Source organism: Bicyclus anynana, chromosome 10 (assembly GCF_947172395.1).
Source record: "Bicyclus anynana chromosome 10, ilBicAnyn1.1, whole genome shotgun sequence".
Classification (NCBI taxonomy): domain Eukaryota; kingdom Metazoa; phylum Arthropoda; class Insecta; order Lepidoptera; family Nymphalidae; genus Bicyclus; species Bicyclus anynana.
The window spans coordinates 7,138,244-7,161,882 of record NC_069092.1 but is presented as its reverse complement, the minus strand read 5'-3'; the positions used below and the strand labels follow the sequence as shown (position 1 = coordinate 7,161,882).

Sequence of the window (23,639 nt, the reverse complement as noted above, 5' to 3'; positions counted from 1 at the left end):
TATTTTATATTAAATACATGGAATAAAAGAGATTCGTAATAAATATTATGTTAAGGTTATGATTATGATGTAACTCATTGCAACTACAGAACGACTGAAAGGATTTGTATGAGCGCTTAAAGAATGTTCTAAAACAGTAAATAAGCTAGCTTTTTGTTAATACCTCGGATACGTATCTAGAGGGGTAATGGTCGAATAGAGGGGTAAAAAGCTAGTGAAATATTGATCCTTCGATCATCGATTGCACTCTACGTAATCTAATCCAAACAGACAGTTTTCCTTGTGACATACCTACACATAAAGCATTACAATAAAAACAGTGTGTGGGCGATGACCTCATCACAAACAATCATTATATTGATGGCAAAGCAGTAACATTACCGTGAATTCATTTGACAGTATGCAATTATACGGATAATAATATTAACTCTCTCTATTTATTTATTTCTCCTTAAAAAAGGAGAAATAAATAAATGAGAGATTTATTCTGTCAGCATTTAATAAGATTCAAGTTCAACCTATTAGTATTAATATTTAATGAAGCATAGTCTAGTCAGCGAACGTAATTTTTAATCTAATTTAATTTTGCGCCTAAAATAAAACCTTATTAACAAAAAACATTAACCGACTTCAAAGATGCGATTTCCGACTCTAAAAAGCGAAAAATAGCATGTCTATTCTATTGATCGGTTTGAAGGCGGTGCCAAAATACAAAATAAACTTTAAGAGCCTTTTTGGCATTGCCTTTATTTGAAAATGAAAAGACCCCCAATTTTCCTATCAAAAGGTAAACGCTAGCCCAACTGAGCAGTTTAATCGGAAGCTAAAATTATTTTCTTTCAGGAGAAAAGAAGTGTAAAGAGTAACACTTCTGACAAATACAAGCATGAGAAGGAATCTGAACTCGGCAAGAGTTTGGAAGAAGAGAGGAAGAAAAACTTGGAGTTGCAGAAAGAGTTGGATTTGCAGGTAGTATATTGGTTTTCTGACAAATTCTCTTCTATTTCTTACACGCTTATATTATAAGTTTCATTTGTATGTACTTATGTATATTGTTTTGAGCTGTGATAGGGTGTGAGCCGAATATGGGTTGATATTGATGATGATGTATGTAAAGCCTCAAGATCACGTCGGTAAAGTTTCGGACTTATCACCGAGAGGTCGGGATTCGATTCCTGCCCACTGAACTATTGTCGCACGCACTCCTATCAGTTTGTTTCAACTAATCAAAAGGGAAACACGAATGTTGGTTATATGTAAAAACTATGACAAATATTTTGTAACAAAAAAATCTTGATCGTAAGAGAGTTTGAGCTTTTTTTTTTACTTCACCTTATATTGTTCTAAAAAACTATATGAAATAAGATTAGATTACAATAATTTTTGATCATATTTCTCGTGTTCTAAACACAAGGTCAATGCTGTTTTGAAGAAACGCAGCACGGAGTACATTACATCGCGTTCGACCTTCCCCTTCACAACGCTTCTGCTTTCGAATCCGCTCAACCGTAAAATGGGTCAAATCTATAATCGTTATTAAATTTATTGTTATAGAATATAGTTGTCATACTAGGAATGCTTGAGACTGCTGTTTCAGATACTAGTATTCGCCTCGCGGTTTTATTCGCGTACTTTAAATTCCCGTAGGTCAATAATAAAAAAACGTGGCTTTCTTCTTAAAAGAATTTTCAACTTGTGTTAGATCCAGATATTTACTCCTACCATCTCACAAACTTTACTTCTTTAAAATATTTGTCTATAAAGTTAATTCGTAACCTAAATACCTACCAACATAAATACATCATAATTTTCAAACGATAGACGTCCACTGTTGGCTCAGTCTAATTACATTTAAGGACCTGTCTCGCTAGACGTTATTTTTCTGTCAAAATATATGATCAACGATCTAATGCGATTATAAAATCTGTCTCTATAGAATCGATGTTTCATAGAGTTCATCGGTTAAAGAGCTCCGTAAATATACCTTTTTGTGTAGTTGAATGGATTAAAAAACAGTCGACAACTCCTAGTTTAGTATAAGATGTACATAATCTAAGCTCGTTTTCCTCAAAAAATTATAGACAATTTTGTTCGCATATTTGGTAAATTCTTTGTGCGATACAGTTTACCACATTATGTTATCTGTCCACTCAGTGGGGGTCAACAAACACTGCACTTTCCATTGCAGGGTCGCCATTTCAGCAAATTGGGACCCCAACCAATTATAATAACCAATTATACACAACATATTAGATAAATACAATCCACCAAAAGTCTCGCGTAATTTAAGTGTGTTCATAATATTTTTTGTTTCAGATATCTCTTAAAGCTGAAATGGAGGTAGCAATGAAACTCCTAGAGAAAGATATTCACGATAAGCAGGACACGATTATATCCCTCAGACGACAGTTGGACGATATCAAACTTATTAACCTGGAGATGTACAAAAAGTTGCAGGTGAGCCAGAAATTTAGCATGTTTCGTATGATTTTGTACCCTTTGCCTAAACAAATTAGCACCGTAGGTTAGTTGACCTTGATCTTTATGAGCTTCGCAAATTAGGTATTTTACGATACTTTTAGATACATTAACCGGGATAACCAACAATCAACCTGAATAGCTAACTTACGATACTTAAACCAATAACAATAAAATACACATAACTAATTTGAAACAAGCGTAAGTTCTGTAATTTGGTATTCTTTTCTAGTTACATCAAAATTACATTTTATAAAAATTTGGTCTGGTAAGCCTTGACCTTGGTTTCCAGCTTACCAGCACAAAATTGAACATTTTCAAACAATTTAGCCTTACAATGCCGCAATTAGTGTTCATCATAATAGCAAATAAGTCATCGATTTTCTTAAGGTTCGCGCTTATTAGGATTATCCGCATTGCATTATAATATTTTCATCTGCAGCTCATGTTAAAGTCACCATTGAAAGACAAAACAGTGTATTCTACAACACTTTTGACGGCCTCCGTGGCGCAGTGGTATGCGCGGTGGATTTATAAAACGGAGGTCCTGGGTTCGATCCCCGGCTGGGCAGATTGAGATTTTCTTAATTTGTCCAGGTTTGGCTGGTGGGAGGCTTCGGCCGTGGCTAGTTACCACCCTACCGGCAAAGACGTACCGCCAAGCGATTTAGCGTTCCGGTACGATGCCGTGTAGAAACCGAAAGGGGTGTGGATTTTCATCCTCCTCCTAACAAGTTAGCCCGCTTCCATCTTAGACTGCATCATCACTTACCATCAGGTGAGATTGTAGTCAAGGGCTAACTTGTAAAGAATAAAAATAAAAAATAAAAAAAAAAACTTGGTACGCGCACGGTTAAATTCCATTATAGATTTACATGATCGATTGGCTCTTATGTGCGCTGACTTTTACTAGCCTTTTCATGGTTCGTTGTATAATTATGCATATTACGTCACTTCACTATTCAATATGATTACATTACAAAACATTAGCCAACGAAATAAGCGTGCTCGGTCAGTGTCGTACAAAATGACAAAAAATATGGTTACATGATTTTTTACAATTACATTTAAACAATCGTAGTTATAAATTATAACTATGATTGTTATGATATAATTAGCTGCTCCACATAGATGGACTTCCCGCATTGCTTAGTTTACTAATTAACAGATATAATAAATATAAATCATATTTATCACACAGCACGATGTTATGAAATTAGTAGGCTAGTTAGTAGCCATATTGCAAGTGTCAACTTACACTTATATTACAAAAAAACAGACAAAGATTTTATGAAATATTCATAGTTCTAATTAATCACATAATACCATGATTGGCCTGTAGATAAAATGGTACGGTTTGTGGACTTTCAGGCGCTATAAGTTTTGTTTCGCTGCTGCTGAGTTAGGGATTTTTATCTGAAAACACAGATTTTACACAAAAGAAATTACGGATTTGCAGAATTTATTTCTCTGCAGATCCTGCCTTCCGAACCGATGGTAGAATTTCTAGAAATACGTTTCAAAAGAGCTTGTAAACTGAGCCTACAAATAAACGAATATTCATATCCATCCAGCGAATTTAATTAAATATAATATTAAAAGTTCATCGCCTTTAAATAGTAGTGTTAAAAAAATATGTGCAGTTAGTATTAGAAGTCATTGCCCCCCGAAGGTTCTTCATTAGGTGTGGGTGCCAAGCCATTATAGTCCGCCCATGCACGCTTTACACCGCTCAATGATTAATACGGCTTACATAAAACGTAAATGATTTTGTTTGACCTTCATTGTATTGTTATACGCTTGCCCGACAGAAAAATCAAAGGCAAAGTCTCGAATATATACCCGACGCAAAGTCTCGAATATATCGAGGCTTTTGATTGCCGCCAGTCCCGTCGCTCATTAGATAAATGTGTATAGCAAAGCATTTTGCTTCTTGTGATCCCATAACCGTAGGCATATAAAGTTACAAATGCTTCTTAAAGCTGAATGTTTGTATTTTGACTCCTCTGCATTACTTTAGCATGGATATATAACCTGGTTTGTGATGTGTCTGATAATAATAGATGGAATTGTCAGATATTTCGAGGCACTTTGTTCGCGTGCCTTTGCAACAACAGCATTCATTACGATATATTGTATTAAAACATATTATGTTCCAGCCTTTATTACAACTTTTATTTATGAGGAAGTTCTCTACCTCGGATATTGGACCCCAATTAAAGTGCTACCTTAATATTTGTTTTGTAAAGATTATATAAATATATTTTGATACAACAATTAAAATTAAACATACAAGTATGTTAATTTTTGGCTGGTTCTAGTTTGGTATAGTCAGGAAAAGTAGAGGAGCCATATTACATGCTTTTAGCCTTAAATAAGCGCCATCTAACAATTTCCTACATCCTCTCGGCTATTTAATACTGTCATGCAAGATATGCTGGTCTCATTATTAGTGAGAAAGGTAATTCTTCTTCATTATTCCCATATCCATACTTATATACTAATATATATAAAGCGGAAATATTGGATTTTTTCTGTTTGTTTGCATTGAATAGGATCTGAAGCTACTAAACCGATTTCAAAGGACGGAAAAAAAAAGGAAAGGAAATCACGCGGGTGAAATATTATATATTTTTGCCAAGTACTTCTACATCCATCTGATATCGATGGATATGTACCGTCTAAATAAAGGTTTATATTTTTGTGTTTATTTGAATAAAATTTATGGTTGGATAATATCTGAAACCATATAAATTAAAATTTCGCCATTTGGCAGGTTATGATGTAATTGTTCATTGAACTGTATACAAAAACATATTCAAAAGTTTATCTTATAAACAACAGTAGTGATCTGTGATTTTGGGAATATAAATTAATTTTTATTACGATTTCTCATAATAATGGAGAGCATTATTTCTTGCATAGTGATCCTTCCGCTTTATTTCGATTGCCATAAGCTTAATACCCATTAAAATGTATTTATAACTAACATTGGTGTGTTCGTCAATGCCGCATTAATCGAACGGAAGGAATGCGAGATGGAACTCACGCAGAAAGGCGAAATGGTCTCCAGGCTCCAAGGGAAGGCTGAGCAAATTGGCAAAATACTCCACAACCTCGAAAAATATAACCATTTCCTCGGACCGGACCATGATTTAGTCAAAGCTTTAAAATCGCCCACTAACGATAACTTAGGAGAGAAGTTAGAAATGCTTAGAGCACAAAGTAGTCAACAAAAGGGTACAAAGTCAAAGGACGAGGGTCCTCCCAAAAAAAAGTTGAACCTACAGGAAATACCACCGTTTCGCAAAAATACCAGCACCGACAAGTCTGTAGCGCAGTAGAAAAAAAAATAGCAAATAGATTTATTGTATATACCATTAGAATTATGAAAGCCCACACGGTGATGTTTCTCGTAGCTTAATTAGATTCACGTTAATAAGTAACGTTATACTATTAAGAGTCAGCTCAAACCAAGCATCAAACTACGAGTATATGCATACTTGCACTAATGTATCCATACCATTGACCTCTTATAATAAAAAGACGCACAATCATGTAGAAAATTTCACTTGAAAATCGGCTAATTTTGCTTTGACAGTTTTAGAATTATTGATAAAGAAAATTATACCTAAAAGCCTTTAAAATCCCAAATTCAGAGCAAATTCAGCCTTAAGGATTGAGTTCAAGGTTGAATTTGCAAATGCGACTATTTGAATTGAGTGTCAAGAAGTTGTCTTTGGCACTCATTGAGTGGGGACCTTTTTTGATCGCTGATTGTGCATCCACTTTTTAATAGGAGATCGATGATCCGTACCTATCCAATTTAAATAGACTAGTCTATTGTAGGCATGCAAATATTTAACATGTTACTGATACTCTTTAGATATGTGCTCTACAATGTGCAATGCCATAGTTTGTTGCTCGGTCCGTGCTGACCATCATACTGTTCCATGCATTTATGAAGAGGATAATAGGATGGCGGCATTGAATTGATACCATAGATATAATTATTTTTAATCAGAAAAATCAGGGTCAGGACATCAGGGATTACACATCAATAAATCGGACAGTTCTGACAAACTGTTATTCTTCATGTTAGCAAACTAAAGGAGCGCACATGCGTGTGTAGTTCAGAGAAAAGAGACAATCGAGTAGAAGCTCATCAAATTTCACATGGGGAAAGAAGGGGCTTGGCCAATATTACGTAATTTTTCCCCACAAAAAACTGTAGAGTTACAATAAAGTTAGGTAAAATTAAAGTCTTGAACTACACTCTAAGCAACTTGAATAGCTACTGGTATGTTTCACTGTTCTTAAATAAAAAAATAATGATACAAATTGTGTTGTTTAAGTCTAACACAATTATAAATCTCACATTTTACTTTTCATTCATTATCACGACATCTCAGTATGGGTTGGAATAGGTATATATAATATATAATATATATATATATATAGCCCCCTAATGTCCCTAATGTCCCTGACGAGGACAAGTGTGAGAGTTTAAGAAGTAGAGTTTACGCAGAGTATAACTAATTGTAATCTGCATATTTTTTTCAGTATCCCTGACGTAAAACTGATCTTGATATCTGAATAGTGCATAAGAGAAATTCCATCGTATTAGCCTCGAATAATAATAATTTATAATAACATTACGCCTAGTGAATTCCGTATTTTATGCTTAAGTACTAACAGTCTCCTATTTCAATAACAAAATAGTATTACAATGTATTAACTCAGCTAAATACTGGCTTTGTTTTAGGAATGTGAAAGTTCCTTGAAACATAAAACAGAGCTAATAGCCAAATTGGAAGCAAAGACTGAATCAATGGGCAGCACGATACATCAGCTTGATGAGAAGTAGGTTATACATGTTTTTCTTAAGATACGCCTTGAATCGCTCGACGATCAGTGCCTAAAAGATTATATTTAATAGGGTACTTGACGGTTTAATATGGTACACGCCGTATACCGAGTACTAATTATATAGTTTTTTTGAAATATCATAAATATCAATTTGAAATTTTCACATTACAATGTAGTGTTACAAATATATTTAAAGTTCAACTGATTGAATTTAGGAAGATGTTTTACATTTAGACAAATATTTAATAATGGTTATCATCATCATCATCAAATCCAAACTATATAATAAAGTAAATATTTATCTCTTAACTTGCGACAATCTGTATTTTTATCATTAGATTTAGATTTTGATTATTTATGCATATATGCACAAAGGAAGAAGATAGATAATAAAGTATTGTTCCATATTTCATTGATCAAGTTTTTAAAATACTGCTTCATATTTCCTTCTATATTATTACAACATCTTCCTATAACTATCAGCAAGTTGTTTAAATTGTTCATCAACCGGTATTTAGAATTTTATCACAGCTAGTCAACTACCCTATTAGAACGTAACATGTATTCGCTTGACATATCAACTTATGAAAACGCACTTAGGTGTGGGCGATGCACCGCTTGCTAAAATTGAAAAATAAAAAAGAAATCTATATAAATTTCTATTTCTATGATATTGGCAAACCCTCACAATAAAACAGTGATATTTTGATAAATTATACTTATATTTTTAATACATTATAATACCACATGAGAGGCAAGGCGCTATTATTGCTTCAGCTTAACGTTGCTGTGGTTGTAATTATTCCAAAATTAGTTATAGTATGGTTCATGTTAAGTTTTCATTAGGTTTATTTACTTTCCTCTAATATTACACTATCAAATATAATATTATTTTGTCTGTTAAGAAAACAAGGTCTTGTAATTTTTATATAATAGCTTTAACTATGCCACTATAGTATTGAAATGTTTTAATCTATATTTAAAATTATTTAGAATCTTTAGCGTTATTTAAATACCGATGTATTCAGATCTATGACAGAATTATACCAAATTATTATTAGATATTCTGTATATTTTTCCAGTGATATTCGAGTATTTTAGGAAACACATGTGATTTAATCCATAGGATGATTTGTATTCTTTAAAAATATATTACTACATAATCGATCTCATTTTAATGTAATTATTACTATCTCTAAACGAAATTATAACTAAAAAAAATTATAATGCGCAATAATGTATTAGCATTTTAGATTTTTAGAATCAATTGTATTAATTCGGTAAACCTTTGTCGGTTTGTTTTATAGTTTTGTAATTTTAAAACCTCTAGATATGTAAAGCCTTCTTTGTAATAAATGATATTCAGTCGCATACCGTATTTCATTTACGAAAACCACAGTTCCGTGCTTTTTTTCATTTTGTTTCTTGTGCAGGTTTGCCATTATCATACTTATTTGTGTTTGCATGACTTCTGCCACTAACATTTTTATGGAAATTATTTATATTATACTTATAAATTGTAAATAGGTAGGTTTTACCAAAATTACCCTGATTTAATTTTTATTATTCATTTACTCTGATATAATTTTTATTTTGCAAACCTTTACCTTACGCTACGTGGATGATTAAATACGAAATAAGTAAATTTGAATCTTGACAAGGACAAACATAAGCTATAAATTATAAATTACAAATTTATTTTAGAAGAACAACAGCTGAGTTTCTTGCCTGCTCTTCTTAACAGAATCTGCTTTTCGAACCAATAGTAAAAGCATAAATAACTGACAGACTTGACTTTTAAAAGTGCTCCTTTAAACCCTACATGAAATAAACTAATTTGAACTTGAAATGTCATCAATATCAGCATATTTTAAAAGCCCATTTCAGAGCATTTTTTTATAGAAGATATCAAATATAATATTTACAAATATTCGTATAACCAATACAGTAGTGCTGAATTACTATTTTTCTGACGAAGTAGGAAGATTACTTCTACACTTCCGAATATAATATATAGGTAGATTAAATGAGATACCTATGTTGGTGACCTGCACTCTTATATTTGCCCTAGCTTTAGTATCAGAACAGTTAGTGTCTTGTCAAGAACCGAGAAAATTTTAAACTGTCAAAAGGTTAGGTTCCCCCTAACATCACAATGTTTATGTCAGGGTTTACTTTTACTTACATCTCTAAAAATGATTGCCCAAAAAAGATATGAGTGTTTAAATCCTAATTTCTGCATAAGATGCTCATTAGTAGATGTGAATTTTAGAGGTTCTGTAGAAATCTTTAAATATTATACTGAAATTCAGAGGCAATAAATTGCTAAGAACATGTTTAGTTACCCGATACTTAGTATATCAGTCTTCTTTTAAAAAATACTTCTTGAAATTTTGGATTACCTAATGAAAAGGTAAAATCTGAAATCAGCTTAAACTATCATTTTATGATGGAAGAAAAAAGTTACGAGAATTATCTCAAATCTCTAGCCAGAATAGCAATATAAAGCTATAACAAAAGCATAGGTTACAGGAAGATAAAAGTACACGAAAGAATCTAGAAGATAATTCAAGATCCCTGGGACAGAAGGCAGCGACTGCTGAAACTAGAGCCATCGCCGCAGAGGGAGACCTGAGAATAGAACGCGAATGGAGGATATCACTTCAGGTACTTTCCATTTAAATGTCTCGTTAATCCAATATTCTTCTTTCTTGCAAGAAATTTCTCAGTAGAAGCCCGGAGTTAAAAGTGGCAAATAACCCCATCCTCGGAAAACATATTGAGCCGTCGGTACCGGTCATTGTCATTAACATCTGATATCGATCCTTACAAACTCAAATGCCGGCTCCACATTAGTGCCGTGAATTCGCGCGCGTGTTCCTGCCATGAATTCACGGAAGTCCACGTCCTCTACATTCACGGGATGCTCACAATCGTTTGAAACCCGCCGTGAAATGGACGTAGAATCTGTTGCAGCAATAACTTTTGTTTGCTGTGTCACTGTACCACTATTTAGATGAACCATGAATGTGGATGCTCATGCGTGAACCCTATGTCGCGGGACAAAATACCGAATCTGATCGGGGAAAGTGCGTGAACCCCGTGAAAATCGTCCACATTCACGTTCGCACCTGTTCACTGAGCTTCATAGTAGCTGAAAAACTAGACTGTTCTTACTTAAAGAAACAGACTGTAATACGAGATTTTTCTGTCATTTACCCTCCTTAAATTTGAAAAAATCTCATCTCTTTTATTACGAAAAACACTACTATCCAATTTCAGCTTACCAGCTTCAGTAATTTTGGCCTGGGGTTAATTGTCAGTCAGTCGACTTTTGTTTTGTATGTACTTGTATGTATATTATGTAAATAACGTAATTATATCAATTGCAGGAATCAATGATGCGAGATCGTGATAAAATATCAATACTCACCCAAGAAGTGGAATCGCTTAAATCTATAGGACAGGTAACGACAATAAATAATAACCAAACTTACCAGGCTATAGTTTACAATTAAATATTGTTGAGTTACCTATATCAGTTCATACAGATATTAATAGATATAAACAAATAAAAACTAGGCACGTCCCAAACGCCAAATTTAATTGTCTCTCTTTCTCTCATCTGTTTTCAGAACTTCATAAAGCTAAAGACCTTAATATACAGATAATAACTTTAGACATGTATTTTTTTTTCTAGAAATATATAGCACTACAAGAAGAACAACATCAGCTTAAACAACAATACACAGAAGCTCAGAGAACTCTTGAAGAAGTTGGGGCCACTTTGTCTGAAAACAAATTGCAGCTTGCCGAATTGTTAGAGAAGGAGGCTAAATCCACCGACGAGACTCCTAATTGGACGAGTGACAAGGACGCAGTAGCCTGCGCCGCGTGTGCTAAGGAATTTAATATTGCAAGGAGAAAAGTAAGTTAATTTAAAGCTGGAAAGTTCCATATAGGTTAGAATTTCGACACGCTTTGTTTCGTCCTTCCTTTCACGCTTTCATCATGTCAGCCGATGGACGTCCACTGCAGGACATAGGCCTTTTGTAGGGACTTCCAAACATCACGATACTGAGCCACCTGTATTCAGCGAATACCTGCGACTCGCTGACTCGCTTGATGTCGTCAGTCCACCTGGTGCGCTTTCTGGTGCGGGGCCGCCATTCCAGCACCTTGGGACCCCAACGGCCATCGGCTCTTCGAACTATGGTTGACAAAATGTCTATGAAAACTGTTGGTCTATCAATTTTCAATCTATACTAATATTATAAATATTATAAAGCTGAAGAGTTTGTTTGCTTGAACGCGGTAATCTCAGGAACTACTAGTCCGATTTGAAAAATTCTTTTAGGTTAGATAGCCCATTTATCGAGAAAGCCTACGGGAACGGGAACCACGCGGGGGAAACGTCACGTCAGCTAGTAATCTAAATCAGTGATAGAGGTTATGAAAAGTGTCATAAAAAACGGAGTTTAATGTAATTTTTAACCATTTCTTTTCTATTTCCAGCATCACTGCAGAAGGTGTGGCCATATATTCTGCGGTGCGTGTAGTGAAAAGACAGTTGCTCTTGTGGGCAATACAAAACCTGTACGTGTTTGTGACGCTTGTTTTGTAGAAGTAAGACTGACGTAAACGTACCTTGAAGACTAATGAACATCTTAAAGGACGGTAAATAAATAGAAATATATAACCTCAATCGATCCCTACCATTTAGACAACTGTACCAGAGCCTGACAGTTGGACAAAAGAAGAAAGGACTATGTTAGTCATTAGTTGGTCAGTCTTTAAAGAATGGAAAAGTATTCTTTTTTAAAGTAAAACCTGTAAAAAAGAACTATTATTCAACATACAAGTTACAGTTCTAAGAAATGTTTGTAGATTTTATGAATAAGTTTATTATATATACTCGCAGTTTCCTTTATTATATGTCCCACTTCAGAACATGGCCTCCTTCTTGTCCATGGCCGAGGCGAATATGGAGTTTGAGAAAAAAACATATTTTCTTTTCGTCCTTTAATATAGTCCCACCAACTTTTTTGACCTAGTGGCCAAAACTGGAACTACCGTCGCTGTGATCGCTATTTTGCTAAACATTATATTAAAAGCCACCCTCACCAGGAAAGTTAAGTTTGTGGTACTACAATTAAAAGTAAAAGTCAATACTAGACACAAACAGATATGTAAATAGACAAGTGTTTGGCGTGCCATTTGCAAGTCAAAAGATATACGATTTCGATATCCCAACACACTATTTTCAGCTAATTGGTTACTTTTAATTTGCTACAACTTGAGACTGCAATTTCTTGCTTGAAATATATTTTTTTCTATAAAAACATGAAAATCAAAAGTACCTGTTAATTGACAATTTTTATTTTATTTTGCTTGGAGATTGTTGAAAAAGCGACTCCGATCATGCCACTAAGAATCGAGTTGCATTGGCAGAGTTTTTTATAGAGTCCACGTATAAATTGTTCATTTTTATTATATGCGATGGATGCTTCTATATGTCTATTTACTCTGTCTCTCTATTTACTTGTCTACGGTGAGACAAGCATAAGTGCGACTGTGCAAGATAATCAGGAAAGCAAACTGTAGCTATATAAAGTTATTGTACGCGAACTGTATTTATTACATTTTTAATATTTATTAGATTGTGATCGCAAAACTACCCCCCTGACGGTCAATGTGTTGTTTTAACATTTTTTACATCAATGAAATACGTATAATGTTTTTTAATTATTTTTATTTGTTGGAAATTATTTTTTTTTATAGGAAAATCAATATGAGCCATTTTTAAATATGAAGTTGAAGCTTTTAAATATTTTTTTTTAATCAAATATGTTTGTCTCGATTTGTAATATATGGCTTTTAATGTGTTCAGACTGTACTTGCAAAAACATGCACAGACGCCGTTGTTTATAATTTACGCTTATTTAACTCCAGCGCAGGTGCATATGCTTATAAAAGATTATAATTTACGCTGTGAAGACAGAAAACCATTTCTATGGTTCTCGTCGATATACATCATCGTCGATTGCAAAGAGCCGAATGTTTGCGATTTTCTTTTTTTTGCTTTTTTGATTACTTTACGCTTATGTACCTGCGCAGGAGTTTCGTTTTTCTTTATAATCAGGCAAAAATATACCTACCAGCTAATGATAACGCGCGTTTATTTCTCTATTGGTTGTTGCTTACGGCGCCATGTTCCAAATCCGCTGCGTCACAATAGTAGGGGAGCCCGGGATGCTAAATTTGCAAATACTCTAACGTCAAGGGGACCGATATCATTTGGTAGATTAAATTATAGGAAAAATAAATGGTTATTCTTATTTACTTTTTTCGCTTTTAGAGGTGGAAAAATACAACACATTTTAAAAGCAATTTTAGCTATTAATTAGGAGGTTATTTCCTTCAAAATAAGTAAAAAAATAATAGCGCTCGTAACTCGAGAACTAAAATATAAGGGTTTTATTTTGTAACTTTGAAAAACTCCCATTCCATTACGTTACGCTCAAATCGTCAGATTTTCGAAATGTGGAGTTTGTAGCTATCAAATCACCTACCTTATCTTAATATGACGTGCTGATTGAGTATTTCTGAAGTTAGTTTTTGTTTAAGTTTCCATAAACGTACCCACCAATATTAAGGGCTCATACTTGGTGGAGGTACTCAACAACGTGCTAGGTATAGTCCTTCATGTTTACCTGTCTCTCTCGAGAAATTGCAACAATCCCCTCTTTGCTCCCCTACTACAATGTCAAGGCAAGAATGCAAGAGTGTATATTGTTGGTGTATTTAAAATCTTATCGGAAACTAAGAAGGCCTAAGTTTAATGGGGATGATGACTAGGTTTGAATATATTGATTTTTATGATACATTCGGGTAAATAGGGTCAATGTTAACTAATTTATACATAAAAAGCAAATGTTGGGGAGGGAATTATCGTAAGTAAATTAAAAACCCTCCAATGATAAAGTGGACTGTATTTCTTTGTTCAAATCACAATTATTACACTTTTATAAGGTTCACTGTTTCTTGATCTTATACTTCACACTCTACGGTTTAGGGATCTTGATTGGTTCACTGTTCGAGCGGAAGTGAGTTTTGGACCTGGGAGGCCGGTATATATGCATTTCCCCCGCCCAGCACTGTGGTAAGTTGAGCCGAGCAGGAGAGGGGCGATCGCAGGGGCTGAGAGACGTACGGGGAGCGGGGGGCGTCAGCGGTCGACCAATCAGCGTTAGTCACCACTGACGCCGCACAGGGAATGTAGCTCCTGTCCGTAACAGCAAAGATTGTCTGGATATTTGCAAAATAAATGAGATTATAAAATTTCAAAAACTATTAAATTTTTTTTATCGTAATTAGATGAAAATTCATACAGTTTTAGCTTCCTTACATTAAATGTGACATTTTTCAATATATGAACTATAAAGATAAACGCACAAATAACAAAGATATTAGTAATTTTGTTTGAACGCGCATACAAATCTAACGATCATTACATTGCCTATGACGTCATTTTTTCGAGCCATTTTGTATGGGGCGTTTTTCAGGGATCCGCGGCAGCGCCGCAAATCTGATTCTTTAAATCCCTGTAGCTCCGAAAGTAATGATCGCAGATACCCTGTTCCTTTTACAAAATTGCTTTACTATTAGTATACTCTTAATTTATATACAATTTAAAAAAACTGTCATCATTCCTATTGATGGTAATTCAGTATGTTTCGTTAGGTTGCTATTCTGTGACAAAAGTGGTAGGACTGTGCATGTTTTTGTTTTTACTGTAATTTGTAAATAGGTAATAATAAATCATTGTATTAGGATTGATGTTTACGGTGCTTCAATTAAAAATACGAATGTTGTTAAAATTTTATTGTAAATATACGAAATTTTCGTTTGTATAGCAATGATTACCTATTGTTTAAGATATTATACAATTTCAATGCTCTTATCTGTTTTATTTTTAAATCCGCTTCAAATTTTATTACAGGCAGGAAAATATCAAATAGGCAGTTTGTCACAGAAAGGGAAAACATTAAAAATAGATAGATTTAGATTTGATAACGTTAAGCTTCTCTTTCTAGTTAGTAAGCTACACAATACTTTTGTATATTATAGGCAATTTGTTTTGTAAAATTATCATGTCAATGTACAATTATGTGACTAATAATTTTCTAAATCTTGATGGAGTCAGTTAAAATCTTCTTAAGACGTATTCCAAAATATGTTCCATTGCGATTGGGTTATCTTCTGGGACCTACAATAAATAAGAAGATAATTTGAACGTACCCTACTTAATATTTCTGATCTATCATCTACTTGTTGAAACTTAACCTAAGGCGACTAGTTATTATTATATTCTATGTACCTTCGAGGAAGTTACGTATAAAATTCAAGGCATGTTAAATTTAAAATACTTTGTGGCACAAACATATACTAGTAAACACTTAGCAATTAACTTGGTTCAATAGATTGTACAGTTGAATGGTAATATAAACTGTATTATTTATACTATGTACAATGTACAATTGTAAATACTATGAGTGAAATTGTACTTTACCCAGTGCCCTGAGCCGAGTACACTCCAAAAGCTGAACTCCCTCGCCGCTTTATAAAAACCATTTATATTTCCCTTTATGGGAATTCGCTCAGCATTTCTAAATTCTAAGGCTTCTCGCCACTTGAGAGCGTGGACCCAACTAGAGGCTCCTGAAAGTTAATAAGATTGTCTAAATAAACCTTGACAAGAAAAATGCTATTGTGGTTCTAAATCTAGGTGCTAAATCCCCAAACCAGATTACATACCTATAGGTAACAGGACACAAATGGTTTTATAATAGAAGTAAATTAATCATTAAAATATTATACCTGCAAGTGGTGTAATTACATCTAAATTGCCATTGTAAACTGCGATTTTGAGATCTGTTTGATTGAGGAGCATCTCTACTGAAAAGTGCAATTAGAACTAAGTATTATTTTTTAACCTACGAAGTTTCAATGTAGATTAATATATCTAGTAGTAGGTGTACGTCGCTAACTATGAGCCTCATAAGAAGGCTCAGATTCACACAGCGGGCGATGGAACGAGCTATGCTTGGAGTATCTCTGCGTAATCTAATCAGAAATGAGGAGATCCTTAGAAGAAGCAATTTTGCCGTCGCGAAGCTGAAGTGGCAAAGGGCGGGGCCCCAAGGGACCCCAAGGTTGGGGTCCCAAGGTGCTGTACTACGACTCTGCACTAGAAAGCGTAGTGTTGGTCGACCCCCCACCAGGTGAAATGATGACATCAAATGACTTTGAGTAAAGTCACGCACTTGTGAACGTTGTGTGTAGGGTTAAAGGATCCTTTGACTGTTAACAAACACTACCCTTTTCCACTCAAGTCACTCTCCTCGCCTATCCCAAGTAACCCATAAATAATTACACAACAAGAGATGTGGACGGCTCGAACGCCACGAAGCCGTCCGTACCGCAAGTCGTTGCAACGCGGTGATAACATTTGCTTACAGTTTTGCTCACTAAAGTAGTAGACAGCAATGTAAAAACTTAACTTACAGAACTTATTAGACGGCACTAGATAGCTATCTACCAAATTTTGGCAACAGTTATTCGACGACCAAGACCATGTTAGATTTTGATTAACCTCTACAAGTGTAGGCTTCACATATTTATTTACTTTCTTCGATAATTCTGCAAGGTCTTTATAAGGTTTAGGTTTGTTGATGTTGTAGTAATTAATATCCATCGCGGCTTCTCTTATCATTAGTTGATATAACAGATCATGTAAATTATTAGCTAACACATATTTTTTTATGTCTGTCAGATGGCTTATGTATCTAGCCATCTCCATTGCTGACGTATACGTTTTTAGATCTATAATACCCTGGAACAAGTATGTATTAATAGATAGATAGAATTGAATTATAATTGACTCTATTTTTGTGTACTGTAAACCAAATTGAACAATTAATGTTCCCTATGTACCCACCCACCTATTTATGTGTCCGTAGTTTAACAGAAATTCATTTCTTCATCAATCAGGTAGGTATTTCCATCGTATTATTTACAATATACGACGTATGATGTTTGATATGATGAGAAAACCCTGGTCGTGTAGTGGGTCATTCAATTGGACTAATGATGAGCCGCGACAACCGAGAATCTTCATAGTTAGTCAGGTAAGGTCCAAAATTACTCCTAACATTGAATCCATTTGTGACAATAAACAAGCACACCCATCACATTAATATTACAAATACATTTCTTTTGGTACTTTATGTGTTACCTTTTATTCAAATATAAACCTTATTTTCTTCAACAGTCAATTTTTTTTAGTGAGGGTGGAGGTTCATTAGTTAGTAGGGGGTTCGTTGTCACTTGGAAATTTTAACAGGGTTTCGTGGAGCCCAAAGTTTGAGAAACTCTGGCCTAGTGGATATGATATGATCGGATTCGAAGCTAACCTAAGCCTTCGTAAGATTTAGGTTCATCTCCATGTCCATCTTTTCAGTTAGGTATTTGCATTTTAGGAAATTAAATATCACGTGTCATAAAATCGTGAGAACACCTGCATAACTATACCTGAGAATTTTCTTAATTCTGTACGTGTGTGAAGTTTGCCAATTCGCATTGGGCCAGCGTGGTGGACTATTATATTTTGGTGGTGGAGGTAACCCCACTCATTTTGAGAGGAGACTCATGCTCAACAGTACGCTGAATATGAGTTGTTGTTGTTGTTGAATGATGCATGATAATGATAACAGAGATTTGTCGCCACTTGCGTTTTGCCCCACGGTAGGACTGGCATCTATATCCATTTGGACGTAGGTTAGAATTATTCTTCATACTATATATCTACAATGAAGATAACTTACCATATGATAAAGATACTCTGGTTGTGCCAAACCACTTAGCTTCGGACTTACCCAACCACTACCAATGCCAATACCCTTTAAATTCATTTTGAGACGATTATTTATCATTGCCTGCAAATTAAAAATATAAAATTAATAAGTAATTAACTACTGCCTTTCTTGATGTTTACCAACAAAGAAATTAGATATGAAGGTAGAAACCGCGTGTCATTTCATAACTTATTTATTTTAAACTATGTATTATGCTTATAAAATGTTACATAAAATATGTTAACCATATTATCTAATTGTTCTAAGCTTATTTATCAAATTTATTTTCATTAATTTAAGAACAATTTAATTATAATTATTATTACGTGTGAAATGACTAGTGAATTATACCCTCATTTTTAATTTGTTTGTTGGTAAACAGTACTCACCAAGAAAGGCTATAGTATATATTTAATTATTATCTTACTCCACCTACTGTTGTTTATACATAAACTTGAAAATATTAAGTAATAACCTATTTAGTTTATTGCTTAAGAAAATTTGAATCATCCAAATCTGCAATTTCATAGCTAAAGGCCTAATATCAATAGGTACCTATTACTCAATAAGAACTTTTAGCTAGTTACACGCATTGTTATTCTATACAGCATAGGCCAGTCCTTGCAACATCTTCAGCATTTCGCTGAAAAGGGACCAACGGATTAAGTACCAGCAAAGGTTCGAGTAACTTCATGACACCTACTTACCTACGTTCATAAAGTAGTTTATTAAAATGCATGTGTAATCTATCAACTTATTAATTATTATACACCGAAAATTTGTTACCTTATGTAAATAAAAGCCCAGCCTAGGACACAACTTGCCACCGTAGCTTTGGCCAAAAAGATACGTCGGTGTATTACGAAACTCTTTGTTTGTTTTGTAGAACCCTTTGATTGCTTTCAAGAGATCTTTTACTGAAAAAAAGTTGTTGTCGTTGGTAGGGTAGATATAGATATACATATTAGTAGTCCAGTCAATTTGCCTTTTTTTGATAAAGTCGCGGTCTAAAGGCTATATCTAAAGAATATTTATTTCGCTTAAAAATGGTGTATTATACTACAATGTAACTGCGCCAGTTGTACTTAATGCCATTCATTTTGAAAAACTCAAAAAACTTCAAAAAAAAAACGTTTGAAATGCATTTTTCATTAGATAGGTACTAATTTCTCCGAGATTCATTGCTTGGCTTGGAATTTTTCTCTTCAAATTGAAAAACATGAAGGCAAATCTTCATGTTTTTCAATTTGAAGAGAAAGATTCTATTTAGTACATACCTACCCTTTTTTAAAGTTACCAAAAAATTAAACAGCTGCAAATATGTGAGCTACGATAAATTTTAATAATTAATAAATCGGTTTCAACCTATTACCGGTCCGACCGGTCCAAAATACCTTCATTAAATCAGCTAACAAGCACTTGCCAAAAATTCTCACGATTTTTATTGTATCCTACACACCTGCTAGCTTCTAGGCAATACGACAGCTTAAGTGCGTATAAATGTGATTGTTTTCAAAATTATTAATTCACACTATCTACATTAAGGTCTTTATAATTAAACTATGAAATCTTGCAATACAATGCATCATAAAATATTATGCAAATAAAAATTAAGAGGAATATTTTTATTAAAATTAATATTCTTCTTAATGAAATGAACTTTAGACAATTGTGGTGTAAATCTAAATCCATGTTTACTACATACAACACTCACAGATAACGTAGTTTTCTACACATTTTTGTTATTTTTTTGTCTGTCTGTGTGTGTCCATCTTTTTTATTACCGGGTATCACGCTGAAACTATTAAATAAATTCAAATGAAACTTCATTTGATGCTATAATACGAAGATGGGTATAGGATATTTTTTGTTGCGAAAATAAAATCGATAAGATTTTCACGCGGTCGAAGTCGCGGGCGTCCGCTAGTCTAAATATATAATCATTGATTGAGAGTATCTTTAAGAACCAGTTTCATTAAAATGTTCATTAAATGAAAATATTAATTTACCTGCATCTATGTCCGAGTTCACGTAGAGTGTTTCATTAGCTACATAACTAAATCCAGTTCCTACTGGTTGATCTATAAACAGTACGTTCCTACCATTTACCTGTAAACAGAAAAATCTCAATGGGGTTTGAATGCAGATTGATTGTGCGGGGTAGTCAATCACCCATGGCCACTTAGATGAATGATTATTCAAAAATGCTGCCGCATGTTGACACTGAGAGTATTATAAATCCATTTAAATAGAAGTACAAACTAAACTAATGAACTTTCGTCTCTACTTACTTAGCTTACTTACTTAGCTTAAGCTAATAAGGAATTTAAGAATTTAGCGTAGAGCTTTTTTGTACTACTTACTTACTTAAGTTAATAAAAGATTTGATCAACTCAAGATTGCTCGATTGGTCAGGTTGATCGCCCGGAAATTACAGACATATTATGAGGCTTTGTAACCCCTAGTCTAGCCTGCTTGATGGGAAATTACCATCTTCATAGCTGCTCTGTGAATTGTTTGATAATCCACTGCCAGCTAGGCCATGTGCTTAGAAAATTGAACTAATTATCTAATCTAGACTGTTATTTTAAATGCGAAAGTAAGTCTGTCTGTCTAACTGTTAACTAACCTTTTCACGGCTAAACGGCTGAACCGATCTATTGACTTTTGATATGATAGTTAATAGGACCTTGGAGCATAATATAGGGTACATAATGACCCTAAAATAAAAATAAAAGGGGGTGAAAAAGGGGTTGAAAGTTTGTATTCATTTCTAGAGTTACAGTTTTTAAAATTTGTTTAGAAATCATAAAAAAATATGAAATATAATGTGATTCAAGAAATTTTTAAATTTAACCCCTAAATTGGGGTTGAAAGTTTTCATTGATTTCCACGCGGACGGAGTCGCGGGCGTCCGCTAGTGAGTTTATAATGTTTTCGATTTATCAAGTTAACCTACCCATGTATGGTTTCGAGGTTGCATATCCATAGTAAGTGGCCCGATTTCAGCAAAGTTTCCAATTCCTGAAGCAGCGTGACCCGGTCCGCCCTGGATCCATATAATTAATGGTTTGTGTTCCGATCCATGTCTTACTCCATCGGCGTAATACAACCAGTAAAACAGAAATGCTCCAGGACGCACTTCAATATACTTGTGAACACTTTCCCATGGTTTATGATTTAGAGCTTCTAGATAGGGATTCAATTCTACAATCAATAAAGGATACTTTATTATTAAAGTATTAAACCTTGAACCGTCGAATCCAACTCGACTGGGCTGCATTCGGGAAATTTCGCGACATCTTTCGTCCGAAATTCCTCAGTGCCTGAAGACAAAAGTCTTCGAATAGTGCGTGTTGTCAGTGATGACCTATGGTTCTCAGACTTGGTCGCTAACTATGGGCCTCATAAGAAGGCTCAAAGTCACACAGCGGGCGATGGAACGAGATATGCTCGGAGTATCTCTGCGTGATCGAATCAGAAATGAGGAGATCCGCAGAAGAACCAAAGTCACCGACATAGCTCAACAAGTTGCGAAGCTGAAGTGGCATAGTTCGAAGAGCCGATGGACGTTTGGGTCCCAAAGTGCTGGAATGGCGACCCCGCACTAGTAAGCGCAGTGTTGGCCGACCCCCCACCAGGTGGACTGACGACATCAAGCGAGTCGCAGGGAGTCGCTGGATGCAGATGGCTCAGTATCGTGGTGTTTGGAAGTCCCTACAAAAGGCCTATGTCCTGCAGTGGACGTCCATCGGCTGATATGATGATTAAGATGATGATGATGATGATGATGATGATGATGATGATGATGATGATTAAACCATAACTTTGTAGTTGTAACGATCTTTTGATGCTAATGATAATGACCAGTGCCGATGATTCTACTTCCTCTCGGAGGCACTGGGGCATCGACCACATAACAAATATACGCCTAATTCGTATTATTCGTAAAGCAAACAATTCAGTCAAATCACTAAGGTGTGCGGGCGCGGGGTATTGTGTGCTGATTGGTTTACTCAAGGCCAAGCAATTAAATAAATAAAATTTAAGGATGGGACACTTGCTTTCAAGGAAAATTACATAATCGATATATTTTTATATTATACTTTGACGGCCTTTTTAGGGTGGCTCAGTACAGTCCTTTTTAGGGTTCCGTATATCGCCATGGAGGTTTTATGTTAGTAGGTATATTTATTCACTTTACTTATTATAACAATAATAAAAGGATATAAAATAAAAGGTCCATCGCATCACCTAATTGGTGATGCGATGTGGAATGGAGAAACGGTAAAGAAGTAATGGATGGGCGAAACAATATATCCACGCATGCGCGGTCGTGGGAATTCTAAATATGAAATGAATCTGGAATGTGAATGTAGATGGCCTGACCTGAAGTGGGCGAACGAAAGAGTTCGTTCGCCACACGTAGTCCACAAAGAACCCTTATAGTTTCGTCATGTCCGTCCGTTTGCGGTTTAGCGCAGAGACTATTACTACTAGAAAGCTGTAAATTAGCATAAATATGTAAATTATAAATATGAACAAAGTCGTAAAATAAAATCATAAAAATATATTTCTTAGGGAACATCCCCTACATGTAAAGTGGGGATGAATTTTTTTTTGCTCGTTTATTTCATAGTGTGGGGTATCGTTGGATAGGTTTATAAAAGTTGTGAGGGATTTTCTACCAACATATTTCGATTTAGGGATCCGTTTGTAAAATACTAAGCTTTTAAGAGCTAATTTTTGTTTAGGTTGTTTATGGATACGTGGAAAAAATCACAAAAGTAGGATGTATAATGAAATAACAAGGAAAACTATAACGGCTAATTAGTAATTGCTATTTAAAGAGTAGGTAATAGTCGACTAACTTAAAAAACGTAATTGGAAAAGTCGAGTCACTTGAGAATAGTATATGTAGTTGTAGGCAGATACCTAACTATACCTATCTACTCAATTCTCCAAACTAAGGTGAAATGAGAAATATAAATATTATAGAAATGAGAGAAATAGAAAGTTCATACTTCTTCGTTTCAAAGTTTACCTAAACTAAGTACCTACTTAAAAATCATGGAGAGATTTTAGATCTGTGTCCATAATTTATTAATGTCTTGAAAAAATTTGTACAAAAATCATCAAATATTTATAGAGAAGATCTAGAAATTCTAACAACATAAAGATACTTCTATAAATAAATAACAGTAGGTCTGACTTACCTTCACATTTATGTATAGTGAACAGGAACAACAATGTATAAGCTTGAATAAATAACGCAATCATTTTCCTCCTGAAGTATTTGCGACACTTATATCACAAAACAAAACAACCGAATCCACATGTGACCTCTAAGGCAGTTTCAAATCGTTTAACCACATA

At 34.4% G+C, this 23,639-nt stretch overlaps 2 protein-coding genes across 5 annotated transcripts in view; one reads left to right on the top strand and one right to left on the bottom strand.

Annotated features, from left to right (window-relative positions):
* Positions 1–15,307, top strand: part of LOC112043624 (RUN and FYVE domain-containing protein 2) — a 27,052-nt gene extending 11,745 nt beyond the window's left edge. For 2 of the 4 annotated variants that reach the window (XM_024079128.2, XM_024079127.2), the window contains exons 8-15: positions 844–969; positions 2,317–2,457; positions 7,244–7,341; positions 9,873–10,014; positions 10,740–10,814; positions 11,048–11,275; positions 11,863–14,282; positions 14,651–15,307. In XM_024079128.2, coding sequence (XP_023934896.1) covers positions 844–969; positions 2,317–2,457; positions 7,244–7,341; positions 9,873–10,014; positions 10,740–10,814; positions 11,048–11,275; positions 11,863–11,988 — 936 coding nt within the window. In that variant the 3' untranslated portion in view covers positions 11,989–14,282; positions 14,651–15,307. The other 2 variants (XM_052883893.1, XM_024079129.2) reach the window with 1 other exon arrangement.
* LOC112043625 (retinoid-inducible serine carboxypeptidase) lies at positions 15,217–23,639 on the bottom strand. The gene is made up of 9 exons (XM_024079130.2): positions 23,480–23,639; positions 21,223–21,470; positions 20,273–20,372; positions 19,050–19,180; positions 18,234–18,344; positions 16,915–17,242; positions 16,228–16,305; positions 15,920–16,068; positions 15,217–15,616 (listed from the first exon to the last, which is right to left on the bottom strand). The coding sequence occupies exons 1-9, from the start codon at positions 23,541–23,543 to the stop codon at positions 15,554–15,556; spliced, it is 1,272 nt and encodes a 423-aa protein (XP_023934898.1). The 5' UTR covers positions 23,544–23,639; the 3' UTR covers positions 15,217–15,553.

What these genes read in the sequence shown, in the direction of transcription:
- LOC112043625 (XM_024079130.2), bottom strand. Translation starts at nt 23,543, where the DNA reads ATGATTGCGTTATTTATTCAAGCTTATACATTGTTGTTCCTGTTCACT. An exon ending in AACCTCGAAACCATACATGG is followed by an intron (nt 20,373 to 21,222) that starts GTAGGTTAACTT and finishes TTCTGTTTACAG; the next exon opens with GTAAATGGTAGGAACGTACT. An exon ending in TGTAATTACACCACTTGCAG is followed by an intron (nt 16,069 to 16,227) that starts GTATAATATTTT and finishes ATTAACTTTCAG; the next exon opens with GAGCCTCTAGTTGGGTCCAC.